At 36.1% G+C, this 25,418-nt stretch overlaps 1 protein-coding gene and 2 pseudogenes across 2 annotated transcripts; 2 read left to right on the top strand and 1 right to left on the bottom strand.

The window, feature by feature from the left end:
• Positions 1–8,338: 8,338 nt before the first annotated feature.
• On the top strand, positions 8,339–11,306 carry LOC143629686 (receptor kinase-like protein Xa21; annotated as a pseudogene).
• Positions 11,307–13,309: 2,003 nt separating this feature from the next.
• LOC143629765 (uncharacterized) lies at positions 13,310–16,559 on the bottom strand. Its single transcript, XM_077098946.1, has 2 exons — positions 15,395–16,559; positions 13,310–13,518 (listed from the first exon to the last, which is right to left on the bottom strand). The coding sequence occupies exons 1-2, from the start codon at positions 16,537–16,539 to the stop codon at positions 13,512–13,514; spliced, it is 1,152 nt and encodes a 383-aa protein (XP_076955061.1). The 5' UTR covers positions 16,540–16,559; the 3' UTR covers positions 13,310–13,511.
• A 3,654-nt stretch (positions 16,560–20,213) lies between these two features.
• On the top strand, positions 20,214–23,452 carry LOC143629727 (actin-like; annotated as a pseudogene). The gene is made up of 4 exons (XR_013153019.1): positions 20,214–20,270; positions 20,381–20,670; positions 22,306–22,962; positions 23,047–23,452. The product of XR_013153019.1 is annotated as an actin-like (transcript).
• Positions 23,453–25,418: the final 1,966 nt, after the last annotated feature.

Raw genomic sequence — 25,418 nt, 5'->3', positions numbered from 1 at the left:
AATAAATAAATATATAATTTTGATTTATAAAATGTCATTTAAACATTTTATGTATAAAATTACAAGTTGAGGACCAAATGTAAACTAATCTAGATAGTGAGTGTTAAATGTTAAAATATAATCTAATTTAATACTATTTATGTAAATGTTAACAAAGTTTAGGAACTAGATGCAAACAATTGAAAGATAAAGTGGTTTAATGTTTAAACTTAAACTATAACTTAACCTAACACATTCAGCCGCCACTTCTTCTTCTTCCATCTTTTTCATCGATTTTCCGGCGCCGGAATTCTTCGCCGGAATACTTAATGTGGCGCCGGAATACCCTTTAAATTGCGGAAACGTTTAAAAATCGTCCCCAAAGTTCTGGAAATGTACCGAAACATCGTTTGACTTTTCAAAACGGTCAACGACAGTCCCCAACTTTAAGGAAACGGTCAAGAAACGTTTCTGGCCGTCCCCGTCGGCGTTTCCGTCCCCGGCGAGTTTCCGGGACGGGGTACGGCAGGTTGGTCGCGTTTCTGTGCAACATAGCAATATGGATTAGGATCCTCCATTAGCAGGCGAGGTTCAATCATTAAGACCTATTCCTTCCACGCCAATGGAGGATTAAGAGGAGCAACTTCCAAACCCCGTTTTTGTTCCGTTATGAAACTCACCATTCACGGGTCTTGACTGTGGCAAATGGCATGTGAAATGTTGCAGCTTTAATATATTGAAGGTGTTTGGCAGCTTTGAGGTGGTTGGCTGGATTCTGAGTAGGGATGTAAACAAGCCGAGTCGAGTCGAGCCAGAGTGTGCTCGAGCTCGAGCTCGAACTTAATCGAGCTGGCTCGAGCTCGGCTCGTTTTCTTTATCGAGATGAAATATCGAGATCGAGCTCGGCTCGTTTAAAGCTCGAGCCGAGCTCGAGCTCGTCAGCCGACTCATTTAATTTTTTTTATTTTTTTATATGTTGGTGAATTTTGTGACCGTCGCTATGCAATTCTGACCAGCGGAGACGAAGTGGCGAAGTTAGAACAACTTCGCCTACAGGCCCAAGCCCAAGCCCGCGAAGTTGGTTATCTATATATATGTGTGTCTTGTTTAGGGTTTTGTATCCAGAAAGTTAGAGTATTTTGTGTTCAGTTCAATTGTCTAGAGAGAAATAGAGAAGGAGATTCGTGTGGGACGGCCCGAGGTAGAGCTCACCTCGGGTCGGCCGTGTTTTTGTTTATGTTCGATATGTAACGTGTTATGGTTATTATATAAAGGATCTGCAGATTCGTTTATCCCATTCATGTGTTTGTTCGTGTGTTTGTTTATGTGTAATCGTGTTCTTCGTTTTCCAACACCATAAACGAGTCTAGGAGGATTCCGCACTCCTAAACCTCGTGCGGATCTTGTATCGATCAGCGACGCCCCGGGGGGAACTACAAGTGGTATCAGAGCCTTAGGCTCTTGTGCTATGGTTCGAGATCTGCGTTTTGGTGTTTCTGGCACGTTTCTGAGGTGTTTTTGGCCGAACAGCCGTCGTCGGCGAAGTTATTGGGTTCAGGCGAAGTTGTCGCTAAAATTTTAGGGTTTTGGCGAAGTTGACTTTTAGGCGAAGTTGACTTTAAGGCGAAGTTAAAAAAAAAATTGTTTGGAGTTTTCGTCCGAATGGCCAGGTGTACACGATTATTGTGAGACCGAAGACGTTGTTCCGGCAACGAGTGAAACTTGGTATCTCTTGGTCTTACGTGTGAACAAATACGGGTCAACTCTGGATATAGAGTTGAAGTTGTGAACGGGATATTGATTGAAACTGGATATTGACACATATTTGGGTGTTTTTTAGCAAAGAAATAGTTGTTGTTCGAGGTTGACCAACTGAAGAAAGTCAAATTTTTTTCGGGTTTTCGTCATTACTGGATTGCAGTCAAAGCATATTATTTTTGTTATTTTCTAGGCGTTCGAGAATTGGATCCTGAAAACGTGGGATACGAGCATCCGGGATGCTTATTTATTAAGGTAAAAATTTTGGAACAAGTTGGATTTAATCGGGAATTAAATTGGTTAAGTTCTTGATCGTTATCCCTGGTGATTGAAGATGCTTCGGATTAATTAATGGCCATGTGTGTTAGATTCTGTCAAGGTGGTTTTGTGATGAAACTGATCACTTGATGTTGAGTAGTTGAAGATTGAACCTTATCTTACTATACAATTCCGACGTGTTGGTGAAGTTGTGGAGGGAGCACAACTTCACGTGTTGGTGAAGTTAGAAGAAGTTCACGTGTTGATTGAGATGATCGATTAGGCACGGGGATGCAGGTCAAAGATCTCGATCGGTATAGTTCGGAGGAGCTTACACTGAAGGGGAGATCTGATATGGAACACGCCGGGTGATTGGCAGATTTGTGGAGCTACAAGACAGTTTCAGACACGGCTGGTTGAAGACAGGATGGATGTTGCATGTATATGTGAAGTTCAAGTTTGAAGATCACAGTGCAATCGAGTCCTACCAGAAGAAGAAAATAGAAGATCATCAGTTAAGGGGGGTGTCTGTTGGTGCATGTTTTGTAACAGATGATCTTTTGTGTTTGTTAGAATTGAGAGCAACGGTCAAAGGGGAGTCTGTTGGTGCATTTTGTGACCGTCGCTATGCAATTCTGACCAACGGAGACGAAGTGGCGAAGTTAGAACAACTTCGCCATAGGCGAAGTTATAACAACTTCGCCTACAGGCCCAAGCCCAAGCCCGCGAAGTTGGTTATCTATATATGTGTGTGTCTTGTTTAGGGTTTTGTATCCAGAAAGTTAGAGTATTTTGTGTTCAGTTCAATTGTCTAGAGAGAAATAGAGAGGGAGATTCGTGTGGGACGGCCCGAGGTAGAGCTCACCTCGGGTCGGCCGTGTTTTTGTTTATATTTGATATGTAACGTGTTATGGTTATTATATAAAGGATCTGCAGATTCGTTTATCCCATTCATGTGTTTGTTCGTGTGTTTGTTTATGTGTAATCGTGTTCTTCGTTTTCCAACACCATAACGAGTCTAGGAGGATTCCGCACTCCTAGACCTCGTGCGGATCTTGTATCGATCAGCGACGCCCCGGGGGGGAACTGCATTATATTTTACAAATTTTGATATATAAAAGAAAAATATTATAATTTTAAATACATATTATATAAAATTTATAAACTAAAGAATTTTTAACGTTATATGTTTTTTTAGTTATTCTTTTATAAGGTTTTAGGTATTAATGGCATAATATATGTATAATTTTTATTTATTTATTTCTTGATATGCAATTATTATATATAGATATTAAAATTTAGGGTTTAATATAACCGAGCCACGAGCCGAGCTGACCTTGGCTCGAGCTCGAGCTCATTCAGAAATCGAGCCGAGTCGAGCCAAGCTCATTTAGAATCGAGCTTTTTCGAGCCGAGCTTTTTTCGAGCGAGTTTCGAGCGAGCCACGAGCCGCGAGATTTTTGAACATCCCTAATTCTGAGTCGTCTTTAATATATTGATGGTGTTTGGTAGGGGGCATGTGAAAAGTGGTATTAACTTGTAAGATGTGAAAAGTGGTATTAACTTGTAAGTTTCATAACGGAACACAAACGGGGTTTGGAAGTTGCTCCTCTTAATCCTCCATTGGCGTGGAAGGAATAGGTCCCCATGATTGAACCTCGCCTGCCAATGGAGGATCCTAATCCATATTGTTCCTAATCCTCTGGTGGCAGGAAAGGATACACCGTTTTCCTTTTTTTATTTTGACTTTCCTCGTTTTCCTTTTTTTTTTTTTTGTAAATACACACCATTTCGAAAAAAAATTCTAATATTGATGGGTTAGACTTGTTTGATAGGGTTGCCGGATTGATCGTCGATGATCGGAACACTTAAAAAATTAACTGTTTTCGTGATAGTGAAGGGGGTTGGGTGGGGTGTGAGTTTGACCATGTGTTGAGTAATTAGAAAAAAATGTAAAAAGATGTTAAAAAATTAATAAGAAAAACAAAAAACCTATTTTAGTAAATAGTTTTAAAATCCTCCATTTTGGTAAATACTTTTCTCCACCACCCTATTTTGGTAAAAAACTCGCCTTTTGTAACAATAAAAAGTAAGTTAATTAATTCACTTTTGTCATTTTTCTAAGCTAGTAATTTTTTATTTATTTAATAACACATTACACATATTGAATTGATATTTGACAGGGTACGGTTGTTTAAGTAACATACAATTTGATTGTTAATTTATATAATTCAATTTCTTTAAATATTTTCATTATTTTTATGTGTAAAATGCAAGCGTAAACAAATATTTTGGTAAAGAACCCACACAAAGTATCAAAAATCATCAAATCATTCGTATCCTAAAGAAGTAAAACAATAATAAAAGAAATCAGAGAGAAAATTGAATTATCTAAAGATGAAGGGTTGGTGACCCGGCCTAGCGAAAACCAATTAATGTTGTGTTGAGAAAGATGCTTTTCAAGTGTTGAAAATGAATTCGTTTTACAACAGTTTCAAGCTACCCCCCCCCCCCCCTCTTTTTCACTCCTTAGATTGCAATTACCATTTGCCCCATCGATTGGTAAAAAAAAGGTGACTACCCCTCATCTTTTAGAAAAAAGCCGCTCCACGGTGGTAAAGTCTCATCTTGTGTGTTGGTCAAAGTTAAAATAGTTACATGGAACACCCCCCCCCCCTAATATGTTCGAAGATCTCGAAATGATGTGCGTTAACGAAAATATACACATTTCCATTACGACCCCCCAATTAAAATGTTCTGGTTCCGTCACTGTCACCACATGATTCACGGTAGGCACCAACAGTACTAAAGTCGGGCTGTGTAACTTTACCTAACAGTAAGCGACAATGGAACAGTCTAAAGCAACGATGGAGATGAACGATAGCAGCGGTGGAGATGAACGGTCTCGTAGGTTTAATCAGATAAGGGAGAAGGCAGTGAAGTAATGCCAGATTGTCAATGAAGGGGTCACGACGCCTGATTGAGGGTCAACAGCGTAGGGATTTTTTATTTGGAAGGGGAAACAAATTCATTGAAAAATATACGGATCCGGATAATATTAGTTGGCGGGTTGATCCGAATTAATGACATTTTAGTGAATATGGATTAAATTAGTGAAGATGAGTTAAAAAAGTGAGAAGTGATGAGAGGTTGACAAGTGACAACATATAGTAGCCTTTCATTAGAGTAGTAAGATAATATGACTCAAAACCTTAATACGGTAACTCCCATATCAAAACCCTTATCCCGGTTAAAATAATTATGTGGTGCTAATCCAACTTGGTCAACAACAAAACTAATGACCCTAAAACCCATAATCATAGCCCATCTTAGCTAACATCTCAGGCCAGGCCCTTAATTTCCAAGTTGGATTTCGGGAGGCCTTCAACTTGAAGTTGGTCAACAACAAAACTAACCTGTTACGTGCCATACCCTTTATGGCTTTATCCCATGATCACCATGACACGTAGCCCATGCACCCAATTTCACTTCATGTTTCTGTTTATTTTATTTAGTTACAATAAAAGTATTAGTGGTTAGATTTGAGTTATTAGTCGTGGATTAGGGATTTCATTTCTTGTTGCTTATAAATGGCTGTCTAAGTTCAATATCAAAGGAGGAATGAAAACATATTAAAATGGTCTAATTTCTATCTATATTTCTTCTGATCATCTCAAGTCTCCATTCTAAGTCTTCAAATCCAAGTTGATACATATCATAACCCTTGAAACTTGAATATGGCAAGTGTCTTGGTCATAATATACGCCTTTTGCTATTTTCCACTTATATACTCAACTTCTATTTCATCCACATCAACAAATTCGCAAATGAAGGGAAATTGAGATTTGGTGTGTTTACCGTTAGTGAAACACGAGATTCTTCACAAGGCAAATTGCATAGGTGTTATCAACTTTCAACTTGATCTTTTGTAACGGTTCTCCGGTTATTCCCCCAACAGTTTTTAGAGCCAAACTGCTTGACACGCAACTGTAGAAGCTGTCATATATTCGGCTAAACACGAAGAATGAGCCACAGTTGGTTGTCTTTGTGAGCACCATGTGACGAAAGATAAACCGAAATAGAAAACATGATCGGTCATACTCTTTCCGTCATCCTCATCTACATTATGACTACTATCAGTATATATAGCATTAGCCAACTATCAGTATATATAGCATTAGCCAACGAATCTCTTTGACCCCTCTCGTCGAACTTTACCCCAAAGCTTGTGGTTTCTTTCACGTACCACAAATGAGTTTAGTTGTCAAATCGTGTGATTTTATCGGACTTTGCATGTAGCGACTAACAACCCAACCGAATATGATAGGTATATCTTAAACACCAGACAACAATCCGGTATCATGTAGCATCGATCTCCGCCTCATTTTCTACTTTACACAACCATAAGCCATGATCTATGTGTACATGAGTTAGGTGCATCTTCAATTCGCATATCCTCCTTGATTTATTATCCCTTCATTGCTTTGTGTAACTTCAGTACCGAGATAATATGCTATTTTTCTGTAATCCGACATCTCAAACTGGGTTGACACACTATGTTTACACTCGATTATGATGTTATGACTCATTTCAATTACAAATAGATCATCGACATAAACCACCACAATCAAATAATGTTTTCCATTGGATTTTCAGTACAACGATTGTTTTTCTTACACCGAATAAACTTCATGTCTCTCAAAATGTGGTAAACCTTACTGTTCAGCCACATGGTGTTTGCCTTAAGCCATATAAAGCTTTTGACATTTTATACACCTTTTGCTCTTCACAAACCCCTTCGGCTGAGTTACGCAAATAGTCTCTTTTAACTCACTGTGTATAATAAGCGTTATTATAGCAAGATGGTGAATTTCCCAACTAAGATGTGGATAATGCAATTACCAGTCGGAGAGTCTCAAGTTGTGCGACTGGAGCACAAATACTTCCCCAAAGTCCGATTTGAGTTGTTGCACATAACCTTTTGCAACTAACCAAACCTTGTATTTACGTACAGTTCAAACGCCATTCTAGCTTCTATATCTTAAACACCCACTTTCAAACTACGGGTTTATCTCATTTGGGTCCATGTATCGTTTTTGTTGATGGAATCTATCTTGGCTTTCATCGCTTTAATCCAATCCTTTGAATCTTTAGCCTCCTGATAACTATTGGGTCCATCACTATTTTCTAAATGAAGCTGTTCACAATCAACATTAGTTTCTAAAACATAGTCATCAAGGTACCTTGGTTGAACCAAAACACGTGCAAATCTTCTCGTGTCTATCTCGTTATGTTTGGTCGGAAAATTGACCCCGTTTTGAGCTTCTGAAAGCCCACTTCTCGGTGCAATGTTGGCTGGGATGCTAGATGAGCTGCCATGCCAACTGTGAATTGGAGCGTTTCAGTCTGAATGCATACTGTTGTTTAGGCCAGATTCAAAGCTGCTATCGGGTGACTCGTTTGAGTAAAAAATGAAGCTATCGGTCATTATAGGACCGATCACAACCGGTCCAGTCCCAATGTTTATCAAACTACTTTCCAAATAAATCAATCAGATAATAAACTCAAACAAGTGTATACAATTCACCTCCTAACTCATGTATTAATGTATATAATGATTTACATTGGTCGACAAGTCAATTCAATTGTATCACCTCATACGCAAATTGGGCAAATAGACGAACTAACCGGAATATTCCTTTTTACCAAAGCGTCAAAAGTTGGTAACCGACTCAGAGCTGCGCGCCATAAAACAAAACCAGCCTTCCTCGGCACCAACATATTTCAATAGAAAATGAAATCCATGACATGAGGTGAAGTAATCATTAACTTTTCCTTTACATCTTTTAACTAATATAACCGAGCAGTCAGATTTATTTATCCCTAAATATATATTTAGTAAATAATTAAAAGAATAACAGTTACTGTTGATCTATTATTTTCAATCGTATAGTAGTGCCCAGTTGCCCACAAGGCTTCAAATCTATTGGCATAACTTGCTTTGGCAACATTTAATTATTTCTTCTGGATTTGTGAATCAAAACCCACTAAAATCCGTGTGAACTACAATACTGCGAAGACGAAAAGTCTTAAAGCACTAATATCTTTTGAGTAGTTGCGCAATTTTGTAAATATAATATGTGTTAAGTCTTCCACAGAATGAATAGTTGGTTTTATTTTTTTTAAACAATTCAAAAATGTCTCTGTGTTTCCAATGCTTACTTGATATAAAATAAATAGATAGCTTCCTTTCTTTCATTCAGAATCTTGGATTCAAGCTCAATCTTCAACACTAGGAATTATGTTCTTAAAAGCTGTCTTGCATCTTGTTGTTCTTATACAAATGAATGTTGCTGTTTTTGGTTCGAGTCTTCCTTCGGATGATCATGTTGCAATATTGAATATCAAATCCGAGATTAACGATGACCCTCAAGGTGTTTTCAGATCGTGGAATGATTCTCTTCCTTTTTGTACGTGGCAAGGAGTGACATGCGATCGTCGAAACCAAAGAGTTACAAGCTTAAATCTAACACGCAAAGGTTTAGCAGGTTCCTTATCTCCGTTTATTGGAAACCTCAGCTTCCTCAGGTACATCATCTTAGATGACAACCAGTTTTATGGTGGTATCCCACATGAAATAGGTCGTTTATCACGATTACAAGAGCTTTCCCTTCCCTTAAACTTTTTCAGTGGAGAAATCCCAGCCAACTTATCAGGTTGCTCTAAACTACGGTTACTTGAGTTATATTCAAATAAACTGTTTGGGGAAATTCCAAATGTTTTCAGTTCCTTCCAGATGATGAGAACATTACATTTAACAAAAAATAACTTCACGGGTGGGATTCCACCATCAATTGGCAATCTCACCAATCTTGAACGCCTCTATATTGCTGAAACTCTGTTAGGAGGGAGTATTCCTAATTCCTTCAGTCAGTTGAAAGAACTGAGAGAATTAGGCCTTGGAGAAAATGGCCTCACCGGAGTTTTTCCAATGTTTTTCTATAATCTTTCCAAGTTAGAGCTTTTAAACATCCCACTCAACCAACTTCATGGCAGTCTACCCACAAACTTGTGTTTGAGCCAACCTCATCTCAAAATACTAGAAATAGATATTAATCACTTCAGTGGGTCCCTTTCACCCTCTATATCAAACTGTTCAGAATTGGAAAGTTTTGATGCTTCTATGAATGATTTTAAGGGGAGACTCAAGATTGATTTTGGACAGTTGTATAAACTTCAGCGTTTGGGTCTTAATAAAATTAACTTTGAAAGCAACCCTGTTGATTGAAAAAATCTCTTTGATTCTTTGTCCAACTGTAGCAATTTAGAGACTTTGGAACTTGGTGAATCCCGATTAACAGGGGTGTTACCTAATTCGCTTGGGAACTTCTCATCTAAACTGAAATACATAGGGCTTTTTGGGAATTATATCTCAGGCAACCTCCCTTCGTCAATAGGCAATTTGCTTGGCCTGACTCTGATTAATCTAGCATTAAACAACTTCACAGGCATGATTCCTGAAAGCATAGGAAAGCTACAAAACATGGAACGTATAAGTTTTCGCTTTAATGTTTTTTCTGGGATAATTCCACCATCTATAGGAAACATGTCATCTTTAACCGAAGTAACATTGGGTGCAAACAAATTGGAAGGCACTATACCATCAACTTTAAGCAATTGCAAAAAGTTGATAGGTCTAGAACTTCATGCAAATAACCTCATAGGAAGTGTACCTAAAGAAATATTCCAAATGCCTTAACTTTCCATTTTTCTTGATCTGAGTCAAAACAATTTGTCTGGAGTTCTTCCACAAGAGATTGGCAACCTAAAGATGTTAGGATTTCTTGATCTATCCGAGAATCGTTTATCAGGTGAACTTCCAAGTAGTTTTAGCAGTTGCATCAGCCTTCAAGAACTATATCTTTCCAGCAATTTCTTCCATGGGTCAATGCCAGAGGCATTGAGTTTCATGAGAGGCCTCAAATATGTTAACTTGTCCCAAAATAACTTTTCTGGGCCTATTTCAACATATTTTTAAGAACTGGATTTGAAGCATCTAGATCTATCATGTAATAACTTTGAGGGAGAGGTGCCTATTAAAGGTGTTTTCACCAACACAAGTATGGTATCAATCATTGGGAACCGTAGGCTTTGCGCTGGCAAACCTGAGCTTCACCTACCCAAATGCACAACCAATGACGCCAAAAGAACTACTAGAAAGCATTCTGTTCGTGTTGTTGTAGCGATCTCACTATCTTTCACTCTTGCAGGTTTGGCTCTAGTGTCATTTCTCTTGTTTTATTGTTGTGTTAAAAGGAACACAGATAAACCATTAGATACAATATCAACTGAATCTTTTGAGAAGATTTCATATGGAAGACTTTTTAAAGCAACTGGAGGGTTCTCTCTAGAAAATCTTATTGGGGCAGGTAGCTTTGCTTCAGTCTATAGAGGAGTTCTCGATGAAAATGGTTTCACAGTTGTGGCAATAAAAGTACTAAACCTTAATCGTCGAGGAGGTTTAAAGAGTTTTATAGCCGAGTGTAATGCCTTGAAAAATATCCGCCATCGCAACTTGGTGAAGGTTATAACTTCTTGCTCAAGTATCGATTTCCAAGGCAATGATTTCAAAGCTTTAGTTTATGATTTCAAGCCAAATGGGAGTTTGGAGAGTTGGTTGCATTCAACGCACCAGATGCTATGTCTTGCTCAAAGAATCAACATTATCAAGGATGTGGCTTGCTCTATTGATTATCTACATTGTCGGTGTGGAAACATAGTTGTTTATTGTGATTTGAAGCTGAGTAACATTTTATTGGACACTGATATGGTCGCAGATGTCGGAGATTTTGGGCTTGCCAAAATTCTTTCCCTTGAAGGAGTTCCTAATGCAAACGATAATAGCTCAAGTGTATTCAGAGGAACTATTGGATATGCACCTCCTGGTAAGCTAATGAACACTAGTCCATTTTACTGTTCTCGTTTAGTCTATGCTAAGCTATATTATTAACTCTTGTTTCATTCAAAATATAGACTTGGAAATGAAGTCTCAACTAGTGGTGACATGTATAGCTATGGAATCCTATTGTTGGAGATGATGACAGGGAAGAAACCTGTTGATCCAATGTTCGAAGGGCTAACTTTGCATTCCTATGCTACGAATGCCTTGGCTGATGGTTCTGTTTATCAAATTTTGGATCCGGTGCTTCTAAATGAGGATGTTGATGAAAAGGGTTTGATTTTGTTAGTGAAAATTGGGGTGCATGCAAAATCGAATGAATATCGAGACTGTTGTTCACGAGCTCTTCTAAATAAAAGTTGCAACTAGATCCAGATTTAAGGTCCCACAATCAAGTTCGGCAATCCCCAAAAAGCTAGTATGTGATTGTGTTATAATGTTTGTTTATAAGTGTGTTCTTATGTCTATGATGATATTGGTACGAGTGTATTGGTGTTTACCGAAATGTATTGCCGCTAGTAATTGTTCATGTTCGTAAGAGTAATAATATCGGTCTGTTTTTCAATAAAATATTTTGGTACGACTGTATTGATGTTTACTGAAATGTATTGCCGCTGCTTGTCCGCTTACTTGCCTCTATATTGTAATTGGATCCTTTTTATCATGAATATTATCATAGAGTTTAAACGGGCCAAGTTGGAGCCCGTGTAATCCAAATCCCTTTCATCTGTTCATGATTGTTTTAAAGCAATTTTATAATGCCATACTTGTTTAAAAGTTTATAAATTCTGAAAGAAAATTATTAGACTTAAAAAAATGATTTTTAGGTATATCTATATACTATAACCATCAGTCACATATATCCTCAAACAACGGATAAATTACATATTTTTTCTTCTGAAAACATATATCACATATTTATCAATTATCAGTTTCATTAAAGTTAATTATATTGGTTAATTTACCCTTAATATTTCGTCTTACTAAAACATATATAATTTAACTAATTAGAATTAACTTACTATGTCACACTTATATTTATTATAGACGTTTACATATTTCTCCTTCCTAAAACATATATTATATATTTATCTATTCTATTAAAAATAACTTATTAAATGACTATTTTACCCTTATTTTTACAAAGGGATTTAAATTGCCGTAGAACGTGTTACATGTATGGCACTAGTTACACGCGTCAGACGTCGGTTAATGCATCAAGCGTACACCATTGATTGCGTTTTCGGCACTGATAATGCATACGGTTGTCTGGGCGTCTGTCGTCGATAAGGCGTCCGACACTAGGTTACGTGTCCGACACTTATTACGTGTCCTAACACCCGCAATCCATCTTAAATCGGTTAACGCTTGTGGCATCGGTAACATGTTAGGTGTTGGTTAACGCTCCAAAGTTGATAAAGATCATTTAGTAAGAATAAGGGTAAAACGATCATCTTAAAAAAATACATTCCCTTAATTTATTTAGAAAAATTGGATTTTATTAATCCCATCTTTTTTAGGTTGACCAATAAAAATCTCACCTTAAAAAGTTTCTATCACCGGCTCTACCTTTCACACTATTTGTTTTCAATGGATCGTCGTTAAAAACAACTTAACTCCATCGATTCCGAATTTCAAAGTATTGTTTTAGAGCTCTTGATTAGAAGGAGGATGCGATGATGTAGAATTTTTCTCGATTATGTTGGTTATTGGCCAATTACATCTAAATTGCTAAGCCGGTCATCACATCACGAAGTATTTTCGTTTGCAATGGAACTTGTTGGTTGCCTGTTGTCACCTTATGTCCCGATTGGAAGAATATGTTGTGAATTGTCATTGTTGAATGCTGACGTCTTTATCACTTTAAATGCCATTCTTGGCAATTGCTAATCGAAACATACTAGCATGCATTTGAGAATAGAAGAGAGAACTGGAGTAATTGTTATAGTTTATTTATCAATCATTTAATCTGAATGCCCACTTGAGATTGCAACCACTTGTTTTAACTACTTCACTATACAGGTAAGGTAACAACCCATAACTCCGTTCTCAAGTAACTACATACCGACACACATCAAAATCGAATATTAATGAATAAACCAACGAAGAACAATGATTGATGAATAGATGCATAGGGGCACGTTCATGCCTTAACCAATACTATTTAACCAAGAGATGGAAAGGCAAAGGGTAAGTTATGTAAGAATCGCATAATGCACTTGCACACCTATGTTAATTTTGACTTAAGTGTTTGTTAGTCGGTCGTGTTGTTTTATTGGAAAACACTTGGGGTCACTGTGTTGAAAGTGTCCCACTCCAAATGCTCTATGTTACAACCACATAATAGAATGAGCATGGAGATGAAGATACTTAAAATGAATATGAAGCCATCACTGCACACAAATTAAAAATAAATAGAAGGTGCAGCAAACAAGCATCAAATACTAGAGCAGGTTAAGCAATGTGGCAGTACATAATACAACCAACCACTTGTTTCAAAACTAACTACAAAGACCTCACTTTCACTTCTCATTCTATAGAACCTCTTGTTAATCATCTACTCCCTGCATAATCATAAAAACTTGTTAGCGTCGATAATCAAGTCTACACTCGAAACCACATAAAAATGTGGCAATTTATTATAATATTAATGGTGAATAACAAACATTTTATATTTGGTTTTTAGATGTTAAGACACATGGAAGAACACATATAGTACATAAGTCACAAATGACGTGTCAAATGTTAACTGGTGTGATTCAGTAACCACCAATTATGAGACAAAACCTTAATATTGTTTCTCAAATGATTCACCACATGTTCTAAATGTGTCCTGTTAATTGTTAACCGAGATGTGGAAATGAGTCAAACTTCCTTGAACTAGCAGCAAGTTACACAACTTCCAACTGACATCATATTTAAAACAACACATTTTCATTTAGTTTATATTTTGTACGCATCTCATTTAGACGGTGTACATTGTACAAATGTGCTGCACTATATTTGCCCTTTTTTTTAATTTATTTTGGAGACACGTTGTCATAGAATAAAGTATATTTCTATGTTTACAACATAATATTTATAATAAAAAAGCACAATATCAACTAAACATTACAACAAAAAAATCATGAAAAAGAGAGTAAACTTCCTTAATAAGTAAAAATAAGGTTTTTCCTTGACAGTTTTGCATGCATCCTAATTTATTCATGTTCGATTTGATTATAACAGGGCTTCTAGCGTGCTAAAAGAATTTGACATCACTGAACATTATAAATAAATTCTTCAGTAACTTCTGCTACAGCCTACAAAGTAATGATCAACCGTCAAATAAAAAGTTCACATCAAGATTTCTCAATTCTCATATTATGTTAGCAACGACCATAAATAACTTCTATAAACAAACATTCTCAACTTGGAAATATAATTTGGAATTACAGTTTCCAGAAACAAAAATAGATCTGACGAAAAGGGAGAAAGCTATACATACACCGTATAATTTAAAGTTCACCACATAATTAAAAACACAAGAAAGCAGATGATAAAACATTCTCAACAACCAACTTAAAAAAGTTCAGATATAATATGAATCAACTCCAATTTATTCACCTCACTGAATCTAATGAGCAATAGACATATGAGGTGTCTTCAAAACATAAGAAAAAGATAAACTTCTTACTAAGTCATTTCATCAAACGGTTGGTAAACGTTTTCCAGTGAGAGATTTTGATTTAACTTAAAATTTTGAAGGCATCGCCTATTGCTCACAATGTTCAAACAGATGAATAACTTACTGCTGACTCAAATTATATCTGGTTGGTGGTTGAGCATGCTTTCTCATCTTCTTTTCTTACCCATGTTACAAAATAAGTGCTTAACTTAAAACGATACTCATTATATAAATCTTTCCCCCTTTTTGTTGGATCTATCTTAAGTTGTTAGAAATTGTAATTCCAATTTCTAATCCCAACTTGAGAATATATTTGTTTATAGAAATCATGTCTGCCAATGCTAACTGTCATAGTATCAAAGAATCTCGACGCATTCAACTTTTCATCAGATAGATGATCACTATGAGCAGGTGTTATTGAAGAGTTTATTTATCATGCTCAGTGATGTTTAAGAACCAAGAAGTAGCCTAGGATTAGTCCCATCCAGTTGATAAACAATTGCTGAATGCTGATTCGCACATAACATCTATTAGATGGCTTGTATTGATGGTTAACTAGTTAAGTACATCCGTTACACGGGCTTAATCGCAAAGACCTAATTTATGAAGTTTTTGGGATCATAGCTGCTATCTTAAGCATAAGCAGGCATATTATGTTAATTTTATCGTAACTTCAGTTAATTTCTTGTGCTTCTCGTTAAAAGAAGCTGTGTCTACACACATACCGATTACCAAACATATATTACCAAGTGGAATAAACGAATAAAACTTACCACTTGATGATCGAACCAAAGAGAAAATGCTGCATAATCGGAACCTTCTCCATGACCTCCACTTTATACATCTTCAACAACCCACTATTCACCTTCTTCCAATTCGGCACACCACTAATATCATCCAACATCGGCGAATGCTCCGCAAACGGCCCTTTCTTAACCTTCTTCACAAACGCAATACACTGCAGATACAAATACTCATTCGCAAAATTCTCCAGTATATCCTCATTATGAATCGACTTCGGCTTCATATACTTATGATCAACCAACTGCGAAGCCCCAAATATAAACGGCAGGAAATGATAATCATCCAGCCCCCACACACCATGCGATCCCGCAGGCTCCAACGAGTAAACCAGCTGCAGCTTCCTCATAAGATCCAAATACTTCACAAAAACCCTTGCAACAACCGCATGGTAATCCTGTTCGGTAATCACTCCCAACCTAGCTAAACAATACAACCAGGCGGCGAAATTCGTCTCGTGTCCTGTCCCGTAGTCGATTCGGCTGGAGTTCCCGAAGCTATCGGTGAAGTAGGGGGTTAATTCGACAGTGGCGGATTGAAGATCGGGTGGGAGGAACTGGAGCGTGAAGCGGTCTGCGTTTTCGGTCATACGAGAATGCCAATCGCGGTAGGCGAGGTTGCCGTAGCGGGAGGACTGCGGGAGAGGGGGGATTTGTTCGACGAATTGAGTTAGGGTTTCGAGGATGGAGACGATGGAGGTGGTGACAGTGGACAGGTGGCAGGGGTCGGATAGCTTGTGGCCTTGGATGGATTGGGATAATAAGACGATAAAGCCTATGAAGTTTTTGGAAGTGTGTGAGTTTTTGAAATGTTGGATGTGGTGGTCTGATTGGATGACTTTGGTTGGGGTTTGGAAGTGGTAAGGTGGGGTGAGGATGTGGACCTTTTGGGCTTGTGGGACGGGTGTCATGATGATGGTTTGTTGCATGTTTTGGTGGGGTGGGAGGTTGATGGCTGGGGCGCGGATGGGGCGGTAGGTGGGGGGTGGGGAGGATTCGGACCAGGTTGGGGGTGGGGGGTAGGAGGTGGCGCCACCGCAGTTGACGCAGGTGGTGTGGTGGGTATGAGAATGTTCGGTGGGTGGTGAGGATCCGTGAGGGGTGCGATCGGCGTCCATGGTGGCTGGGTGATTGATTGGTATGGTGTGGTATGTATGATTCAAGGGTGCTTGGTTTGGGGGAAATGAGGGACAAGGTAACTGGTGTTTGATGTAGGGGTTTTTTTTAATTTTTTATATCATTTTTTTATTGGTACTTTATATATGAAATTAAAATTTTCAATGCTTGTGTAATAATTATGTTATCTTTTCTATACATTTTCATATTTCATGATTCTATAATTTATTTTTATTTGGATCGTGTATTTCTATAAACAAAGGCCGAAGCTAATAGCATCCTTTACAATTTGGAGAAGAGCCAAAATAAAGCAATAAAAGACAATTGCATCAAGGAAAACTTACACCAATATGACCAACAAATCGATTTGTATTTAGATCTAAGTTTAAACCAAAGAAAATTTAATGATCTGATGTCGTTAATGATATCTCCGATATTCATCTTTTTTCCTCCAAAAATCAAAACATTTCGGGCCCTCCATGTTTGCCAGCAAGCAATGATTATGATGCCATTGAAAGCCTCTTTTTCCTTGTTTTCAGCCCCACATGGTTATAAACTTCAAGTAAGTTCTTAACCGAAAAGGCAAAGAAAGACGGGATCTTGCACCAAGATATTAAAGCGTCCCAAACCTACGTGGTCACCGAGCAACCGGTGAAAACGTGCTCGGTAGACTCTTCTGCAGCATTGTAGAACACGCACAAGAAGTCCTTAAGATGTTTCTTCTTCTAAAGGCGATCTTGGTGGAGATTTTATCCAATTCTGATCTCCATGCATGAATGTTACACTATATGTAAATGAAACCTAATACTATAGTAAAAGTATATAGGTCTAATAAGTGGTTGTCATAAGTTTTTTTTTTTAATATTTCAAAATCTGTTTTTGAATTTATTGATTTGAAACTAATAAAGGTAATAAAAATTGATTTGTTGTGGTGATAGTGTTGTGTTGTTGTAAGTTGCAAGACGAGAGTGCGAGTCTCCATTTAGCTGGTTTTTAGTGTTTTTTGTTTTGTGTTTTTTTTTTTGAGTTTTTTATAATAGAAACAAATTTTTATATTTATAGATCATACTAAATCAAGCATGAATAAGTAAGGTGGTTTGATGGTAAATTATTGTAATGTATTATGTTTTATGTGTGTTTGAACATTTCGATTTGATCGGCGCAACACGCAAAGGGCAAGCTCTAGTTCATATAATATGAATCTCGAATTACTCCATGGTTGCTAATACTTTATTTTTTTTTTCTAATATATAAATACAACTAGTAAAATATTAATGTAATATTTGTTTGGTGTTAGATTCAGACTGAATTCCTTTATCGTTAGTGACTATCGTATCGTCGTCCCTTGTTTATTTAGTGTTTAGAAACTAAGCTTTCATATTAAAGTAATGATGATACACAATATCCATGTATCACTCAATGATAACTATTTGCAATATCAAAATAAAAGGGGAATAAGAGGTTGATGACTTGATTCTGTACAGTGCACAACCTAGCAATATTAGCCCAGTAATTTCGAACAATGTGGGATCGAGTTAGTTGCTATAGTAATCTCTCATACTATTTGAACAAATCAACTAGATTATAACATATTAACATGCATCTATAAGGTTGAGTGTAGTGGGAAAACAAATCTCCAATTTTTGGGCGAATTTTGGCGGCACCCCCCCCCCCCGATATGTGCGGCCAGACATGGATTTATCGCCAATGTTTGTTTTGTGTATGTTGGAAAATATTTAAAAAGGGGGGGGGGGGCTATAAAACCATTACACCCCTAAAATGAAAATTACTCATCTGTTGACGTGACGACACGTGTCAATAATCGCCCCCATTTTGTAGCCTCCATCACATAGCCTAAAGGATAAGTGGTGAACTTACCTTATCATCACCAAAGTGGCAAAGTCTTTTCTATTTTTCGGTTAAGCCAAGTATCCACCTTGTGTTTTTCAAATTAGACTAGAACGTTATGATTATTTAATTATACTATGTGATCCATTTTCCACTTAAATGCGTCCAAATTCACCAATTTAATTTGTATAATATTAATACCTCTTTGTAATCAAGTTCCTTGTATCCAAACCTTAATTTCATAAATTCATCATTTTACATCCGACTTGGTTGTTACTACAGTCATCCAAATTTAGTCAATTTTGATCATCTAGACTTTTTAAAATATTTTATACATGCTAGAACCTTATCATGTCATTTTCACAATTGATATAATACTTAACAGTCATTTTCTGTAAAATACACCAACTAATATTTAAATACGTGATCATCACCCTAGATACTTGAAATATATAATACTTTTATCTACCCAACAATATGGGTCTAAACATTGTTACAAGACATGCTGCAATTTTTTTTATTAAAAATCAAAATAATCTGATTTGAAATGTATTTAGCCTTTGAAACGTCAATTCTTAATTTCTTACTTTCTTAGCCATTAGAAATATCACTACAACTTATAACCATAAATTCGTTTTCCTTGGGTGACATCCACTTATTAGAAAGATTGTTTTATACATCATTTATGACCATCCAATAGGTATAAGAACCACTAAAAGATGTATATTTTGATTTTCAATTGAAGTTGAAAAGTTCTCATAAATAAAGTTTTTTTTTCAAATCTTTAATCTTTCTAATAGCTAGTGGCCTCTTATTTCTTAAATTTATTTAGCATCTTTTACCCTTACTAGGCGTGCTTGAAAAAAAACGTATTTTACATTAAAATACTTCTTATCGTGTATCAAATGATTATAAATGATGTTGAAGATAATATTTTATGATTAATTTCAATCCAAGGCCGAATTATCATTTCATATTCTTTTGAATTGAAGTTTCTACAAACTTAAGCTCTTTTAATCTAGTATCTTCTTCCTTAAATTTATTTAGCAAATCTTATACCCTTATGTCACAAACAAGTAGTCACTTGCTTAAGAGAAACCAATATCCTCAATTGAGATTTATAAGCCCTCACGCAAATGCCTTCATCTCCCCAAGTTCCAACACTCTTCACTCTAACCTCGAAAATTATTAAACTTAACAAAATCTTCTGAAGATACCAGTGTTATCTTAAAACTGTTGCAAGCCATATAAAACCTATTTCGTCTGGACATAGTTACGCTTTGTAGTCAACAATAATTTCGTCAATCTAAAATTTTTATTATTATAACGCACAAGAATGATATATAATTATACATTTTACAAATGAAGAGAAACGAAACAAACCACAGGCTGTGATCTCAAAATCAGGCGTCCAAATCGCCCGAGTTTCATTCCAAACCGCACCTGTTTTTAAACCAACCTTTACATCCTTTCTTTCTTTCTAAAGCCCAAAGATTAATCAATCCATTTTTCAGATTTCAATTTCAACGGTTAGTACCCATTTCAATTCATTGAATCAATATGCATAATTGAATCATCATATCATATCATATCATATCATACAAGTAACCTTTTCTGTTTACTATTTTCAAGAATCACCTGCATTACTATTAGCCATTAGGGTTCATATTATATTATTCCCAGATTATTATAACAAACAAACAAACACATGATGTTCTTACATGCATCTTGATTCTTGAATGCAACCATGATAAATTTATAAAACTACCTCATTAATACTGTTAGGAACATAACATTATTATTATTATTTCGTTACAGACGTTAAAAAATGGCGGATGAAGATATTCAACCCCTTGTTTGTGACAATGGAACTGGAATGGTCAAGGTAGTATATAACATTATTATTATTATTATTTTACCACTTTTCAATATTAATAATAAAAATCTTGATCTTATTTTGTGATTCTGTGCTCATTATTTTAAAGGCTGGATTAGAAAGACGCGTATGTCGGGGACGAGGCACAATCCAAAAGAGGTATCCTTACTTTGAAATACCCGATTGAGCACGGGATTGTGAATAACTGGGATGATATGGAGAAGATTTGGCATCACACGTTCTACAATGAGCTTCGTGTGGCTCCAGAAGAACACCCTGTTCTTCTTACTGAAGCTCCGCTTAATCCGAAAGCTAATCGTGAAAAGATGACTCAAATCATGTTTGAGACGTTTAATGCTCCCGCTATGTATGTGGCTATTCAGGCTGTGCTTTCACTCTATGCCGACTGGTTAGTTTCTGATCTATTGTTACATAAAAAACTAGAAGTAGTAATATTCGCCCGTTTGGTTAAAACGGGTCAATCTGCGTTTTGTTTCATCTCAAATGGTTTAAATGGGAATTAGTTATTTATATACTTTTTAAAGATTTTGTGAGCCATTTGGCTGAGCATGTTTGATTCGACTAAAGAATGACGAGTTTTACAAAAATGAGGATTATTTTGGCTTATTTTTGTGCATTTTAGTTTCAATCCATTTACTTGTAAACAGACCGATCTAGATTTCGTTTCATCTCATACAGTTCAAATGGGAATTATTTATTTGTATATAATTTCAAAGATTTTGTGGGTCGTTTGACTCTGCCTGTGTGATTTGACTAAATAAAGACTCGTTTTACATAAATGTCGATTCTTCCAGCTTTTATAGTTTCAACCTGTTTACTTGTAGACCGGTTAATATGGGTTTCTTACTTTCTTTTCATTTCCAAAGGTTCAAATGAGAATTAGTTATTAATATATGTTATGTGGGTCATTTGACTCCGCCTGTTCGATTCAACTGAAAAGTGACCCGCTTTACAGAAATGTGGATTCCTTGGGCTTAATTTTGTGTATTATAGTTTCAGCCCGTTTAATTGTAAACAGGCCAATCTGGGTTTCATTTCATCTCAAATGGGAATTAGTTATTTATATATCTTCAAAGATTGGGGGGTCATTTGACTCAGTTGGTTCGGTTCAACTAAAAATGACCCGTTTTACAAAAATGTAAATTCTTTTGGCTTACCTTTGTGTATTTTAGTTTCAACCTGTTTACTTGTTAAATTGTCATCCTTGGCTTTGTTTGAACTTAGAAGGTTCACATGGGAATTGGCTATTTATATATTTAATAAAAGATTTTGTGGGTCGTTTGACTCTGCTTGTTTGATTTGACTAAAAATGACCTGTTATACAAAAAAGTGGATTTTTCGTGCATTTTTGTTTTGACTCATTCACTTGTGAGTGAGCCAATCTTTGTTTCGTTTCATCTCAAATGGTTCAAATTGGAATTAATTATTCATATATCTTTTAAAAGATTTTGTGGGTCATTTGGCTCGTCGTGTTCGTCTACTAAAAAAATGACCCGTTCTACAAAAAAAATAAAAAAGGATTATATGGCTCATTTTTATGTATTTTAGTTTCAACCCGTTTAATTATAAGTGTAAACGGGCTAATCTGGGCTTCATTTCGTCACAGGGAATTAGTTATTTGTATAATTTCAAGATCTTGTGGCTCATTTGACTCTGCCTGTTCAATCTAACTAAAAAATGGCCCGTTTTTCACAAATGTGGATTCTTTTGGTTATTTTTTGTGTTTTTTAGTTTTAACCGTTTACTTGTAACTCAAACAGCTCAAATGGGAATTAGTTATTTATACATCTTTCATAAAAGATTTTGTGGGTCATTTTACTCGGCCTGTTCGATTCGACGCTCGTTTTATAAAAATGTGAATTCTTTTTTATTTTAGTTTCAACCCGTTTACTTGTAAATGTGTCAATCTGGATTTCGTTTCATCTCAAATGGTTCAAATGGGCATCAGTTATTTATACATTCTTTTAGAGATTTTGTGGCCCATTTGACCCCACCTGTTTGATTCAACCAAATAATGGCCCGTTTACAAAAATGTGCATTTTTTTGGCTCACTTTTGTTCATATTTATAGGTATTGTGCTGGATTCCGGAGATGGTGTGAGTCACACGCTCCCAATTTACGAAGGGTACGCACCCCCGCACGCCATCTTGCGTTTGGACCTCGCAGGTCGCGATCTGACCGACGCATTAATGAAAATTCTCACCGAACGAGGTTACTCATTCACAACAAGTGCTGAACGGGAAATCGTGAGAGACATGAAAGAGAAACTGGCTTACATCGCACTTGATTATGAACAAGAACTAGAAACCTCCAAAACCAGCTCTGCAGTTGAAAAGAGCTATGAGTTACCCGACGGACAAGTGATCACAATCGGTGCTGAACGGTTCAGATGTCCCGAGGTTCTTTTCCAACCGTCTATGATTGGAATGGAAGCTGCGGGTATTCATGAAACAACATATAATTCTATCATGAAGTGTGACGTGGATATTAGGAAAGATATATACGGAAACATTGTGCTTAGTGGCGGTACAACTATGTTCCCGGGTATGATAGGATGAGTAAGGAGATTACCGCGAAAGCCCCGAGCAGCATGAAGATTATGGTGGTGGCCCCACCTGAGAGGAAGTATAGTGTGTGGATCGGAGGGTCGATTTTGGCATCTCTCAGCACTTTCCAGCAGGTTGGTTTTATTTTTGTTTTTTTCTTTTCTGAATTTTGTTTTATTTGTTAATGCAACTGAATATAACGGTTGTTTTTGTTGCAGATGTGGATCGCGAAGGCTGAGTATGATGAATCTGGACCGTCGATTGTGCACAGGAAATGTTTTTGAATCAGGGGGAAAGAGGTAAGAGAAATGGTAGTATTAAGGGGACATTGTTTTCTAGTTATCTGCATTCATTCATTGTTTTTAATCATGGGAAAAGTAGTAAAACAATAATTTCACAAATGTTTGGAATAGTTAACTAGTTTTTGGTTCGTTTTTTTTGTTTGAATAATGTACCAACGCTGTAAGGATTTGTTTCTATGAATGAATTACTTGCAGCAGTATCGGTTTATTGTGATTTGATTTTTAAATGTTCTGCTAATATTGAAATTGTTCGTGCTTATAAACTTTGATGGCTAAGGTTAGTTTTTATTTTCATTTTTGGATGGTATATGATCTTTGAGGGTGCGTAATTGATGCTTGGTTGTAAAGGACCAAAATAGATTAACGGAACAAAACAAAGTATTATTATTGATTTGCCTTTACAAAAACTATAGATATGCCCTGTTGTGTACAATGTTCATCATCAATAACACATATGGTGTTTTTCACTACCTAATGGCATCTTCAATGGTAAGAGCATCTACAACGGTGCTAATGTGGCACCGTCCGGAACTAGCTGGAAACAAGCGGACAAAAGTGTCAGGATTTTACCGATGTGGGATTGATTTTTATTTACAGTTTAAATTTAAAGATAATGTTTGCAGTCACAAACTGAAAGTAGACTCCATGTAACATTTACCCTTCTTTTTCAATAATAATAAATTAATATGAGAATTGCTTTCTTTCTATGGAGTATGGACCACAAACAAATTTACTTTCATTTCATTAGATGACAACAGTTTGTATAAATTACAGTTTATATGATGATTTGTATCCATTTATTTTATTACAAAAAGAATTTATATTTATACAAACTACATAATTTAAGAAAACAAAAGGAAATAGTAACGTAAAGATTAAAAAGTTTGTGTTTTTTGTTAAGTAGATAAAAAATATTATTTATTTCTTTAATTTAATTCTATACATACATAATATTAAAAAGATATTATAAAAGTAATTTGATTTATATTAAATTATTGTAAAAATAGGTGATGATGTGGATAGTTGGATGGAAGTTTGTGGATGTTTGTTGTAGATAAAATGTGAGTTTTTTTGAAAAGTTTATAATCTCATGTGATCTTGGTGTGATGGTTTGTAAAAATTTGTTGTTGTGAATGCTTTAATTTTGTAAGGAGTTTAAAACATGTGTGGAGGAGAGAGAGAAGAGAGATGTTTTATTTGCAATAGTGTTTGTAGATAAAAGTAAGAGAGATAAGATAAAAAAAAAGAAAGAAAGAAAACATGAGAGAATTAGAAGAGATGGTGGTTAGATTGCGATGATGTGAAGGTGTTTGAAAATAAAAAAACCTCCACCTTTGGAGACGCCCTAAAGTTCCTGTTAAGTTTTCATGAAAATGACTACTTTACCCTTTTAGTAAAAAAACAAAAATGTTACTTAACCCCAACCCCTTTCTACTCACACCCTTTTCAGTCACCCATTTTAACCACCAACATTATGGCTTGGTTTAAAATTCGAGCCTATCTCAAACTCAATGTTGGCACCGACTCGACTTAGCTTGTGAACAACTCTATTTACCATGCCATCATAAAACCCCAATTGAACCACTCAAAAACCTAAAAACCAATGAACTCAAAAAGTCACTTCCAAATACAACAAAACTCAACAACTTTCTTTTTTCTTTTTCTTCTTTTCTTAATAACCATTTTCGGCTTGCTACATCAATTTGATGCAAAAGACATCAATTAAACGTTTTTGTCACCAAAACTATGTGCACCATGAAGGCACGGGTGCTAGAAAGTGGTTGTCGGACTTACACCTATTCACATTGAAGGAAGTATAAGAATGTGGTTCCACTTATTCATATATGATTACAAGAATTGAAAAGACTTGAACCATCTTTTGCAACAATGGTTCTCAAAAGTCATATTGACAATTTGACATGTGTAGACCTTCAATGAGATTTAAGGATCAAGGTAAGTAGGGGACGCATGGTCATGAATAGAATGGAGGGGCCAATGGTGGAGATGAGTGTTTTGTGACAATTACAATATAGGTCACGTTTTTTGTTTGTACGGTGACCAATGAAACAAGCAAAACCAATAGTGAGAAAAGGTTTTAACGCTTAAAAGTACACACCAAAGGGAGGATCGAGACCATATTTATATATTTTTCGTTTTTTAAATAAGAAAGTAAAATGATTATTTTATATTGAGTTAACAAATTTGTAACATGAGTAATGGTGTGTCTGAGATTGCTTATTTAAGTGAAAAATGATTTTTTGTTAAAAAGACTTATTAACTTATAAAAT

This window comes from Bidens hawaiensis, unplaced genomic scaffold (genome assembly GCF_021521415.1).
Source record: "Bidens hawaiensis isolate Kalapana, Puna unplaced genomic scaffold, B.hawaiensis_p1.1 tig00005453_1, whole genome shotgun sequence".
In the NCBI taxonomy this organism is placed as follows: domain Eukaryota; kingdom Viridiplantae; phylum Streptophyta; class Magnoliopsida; order Asterales; family Asteraceae; genus Bidens; species Bidens hawaiensis.
Note: the sequence above shows the minus strand (reverse complement) of the source record. Positions and strands in the feature narration are given on the sequence as shown.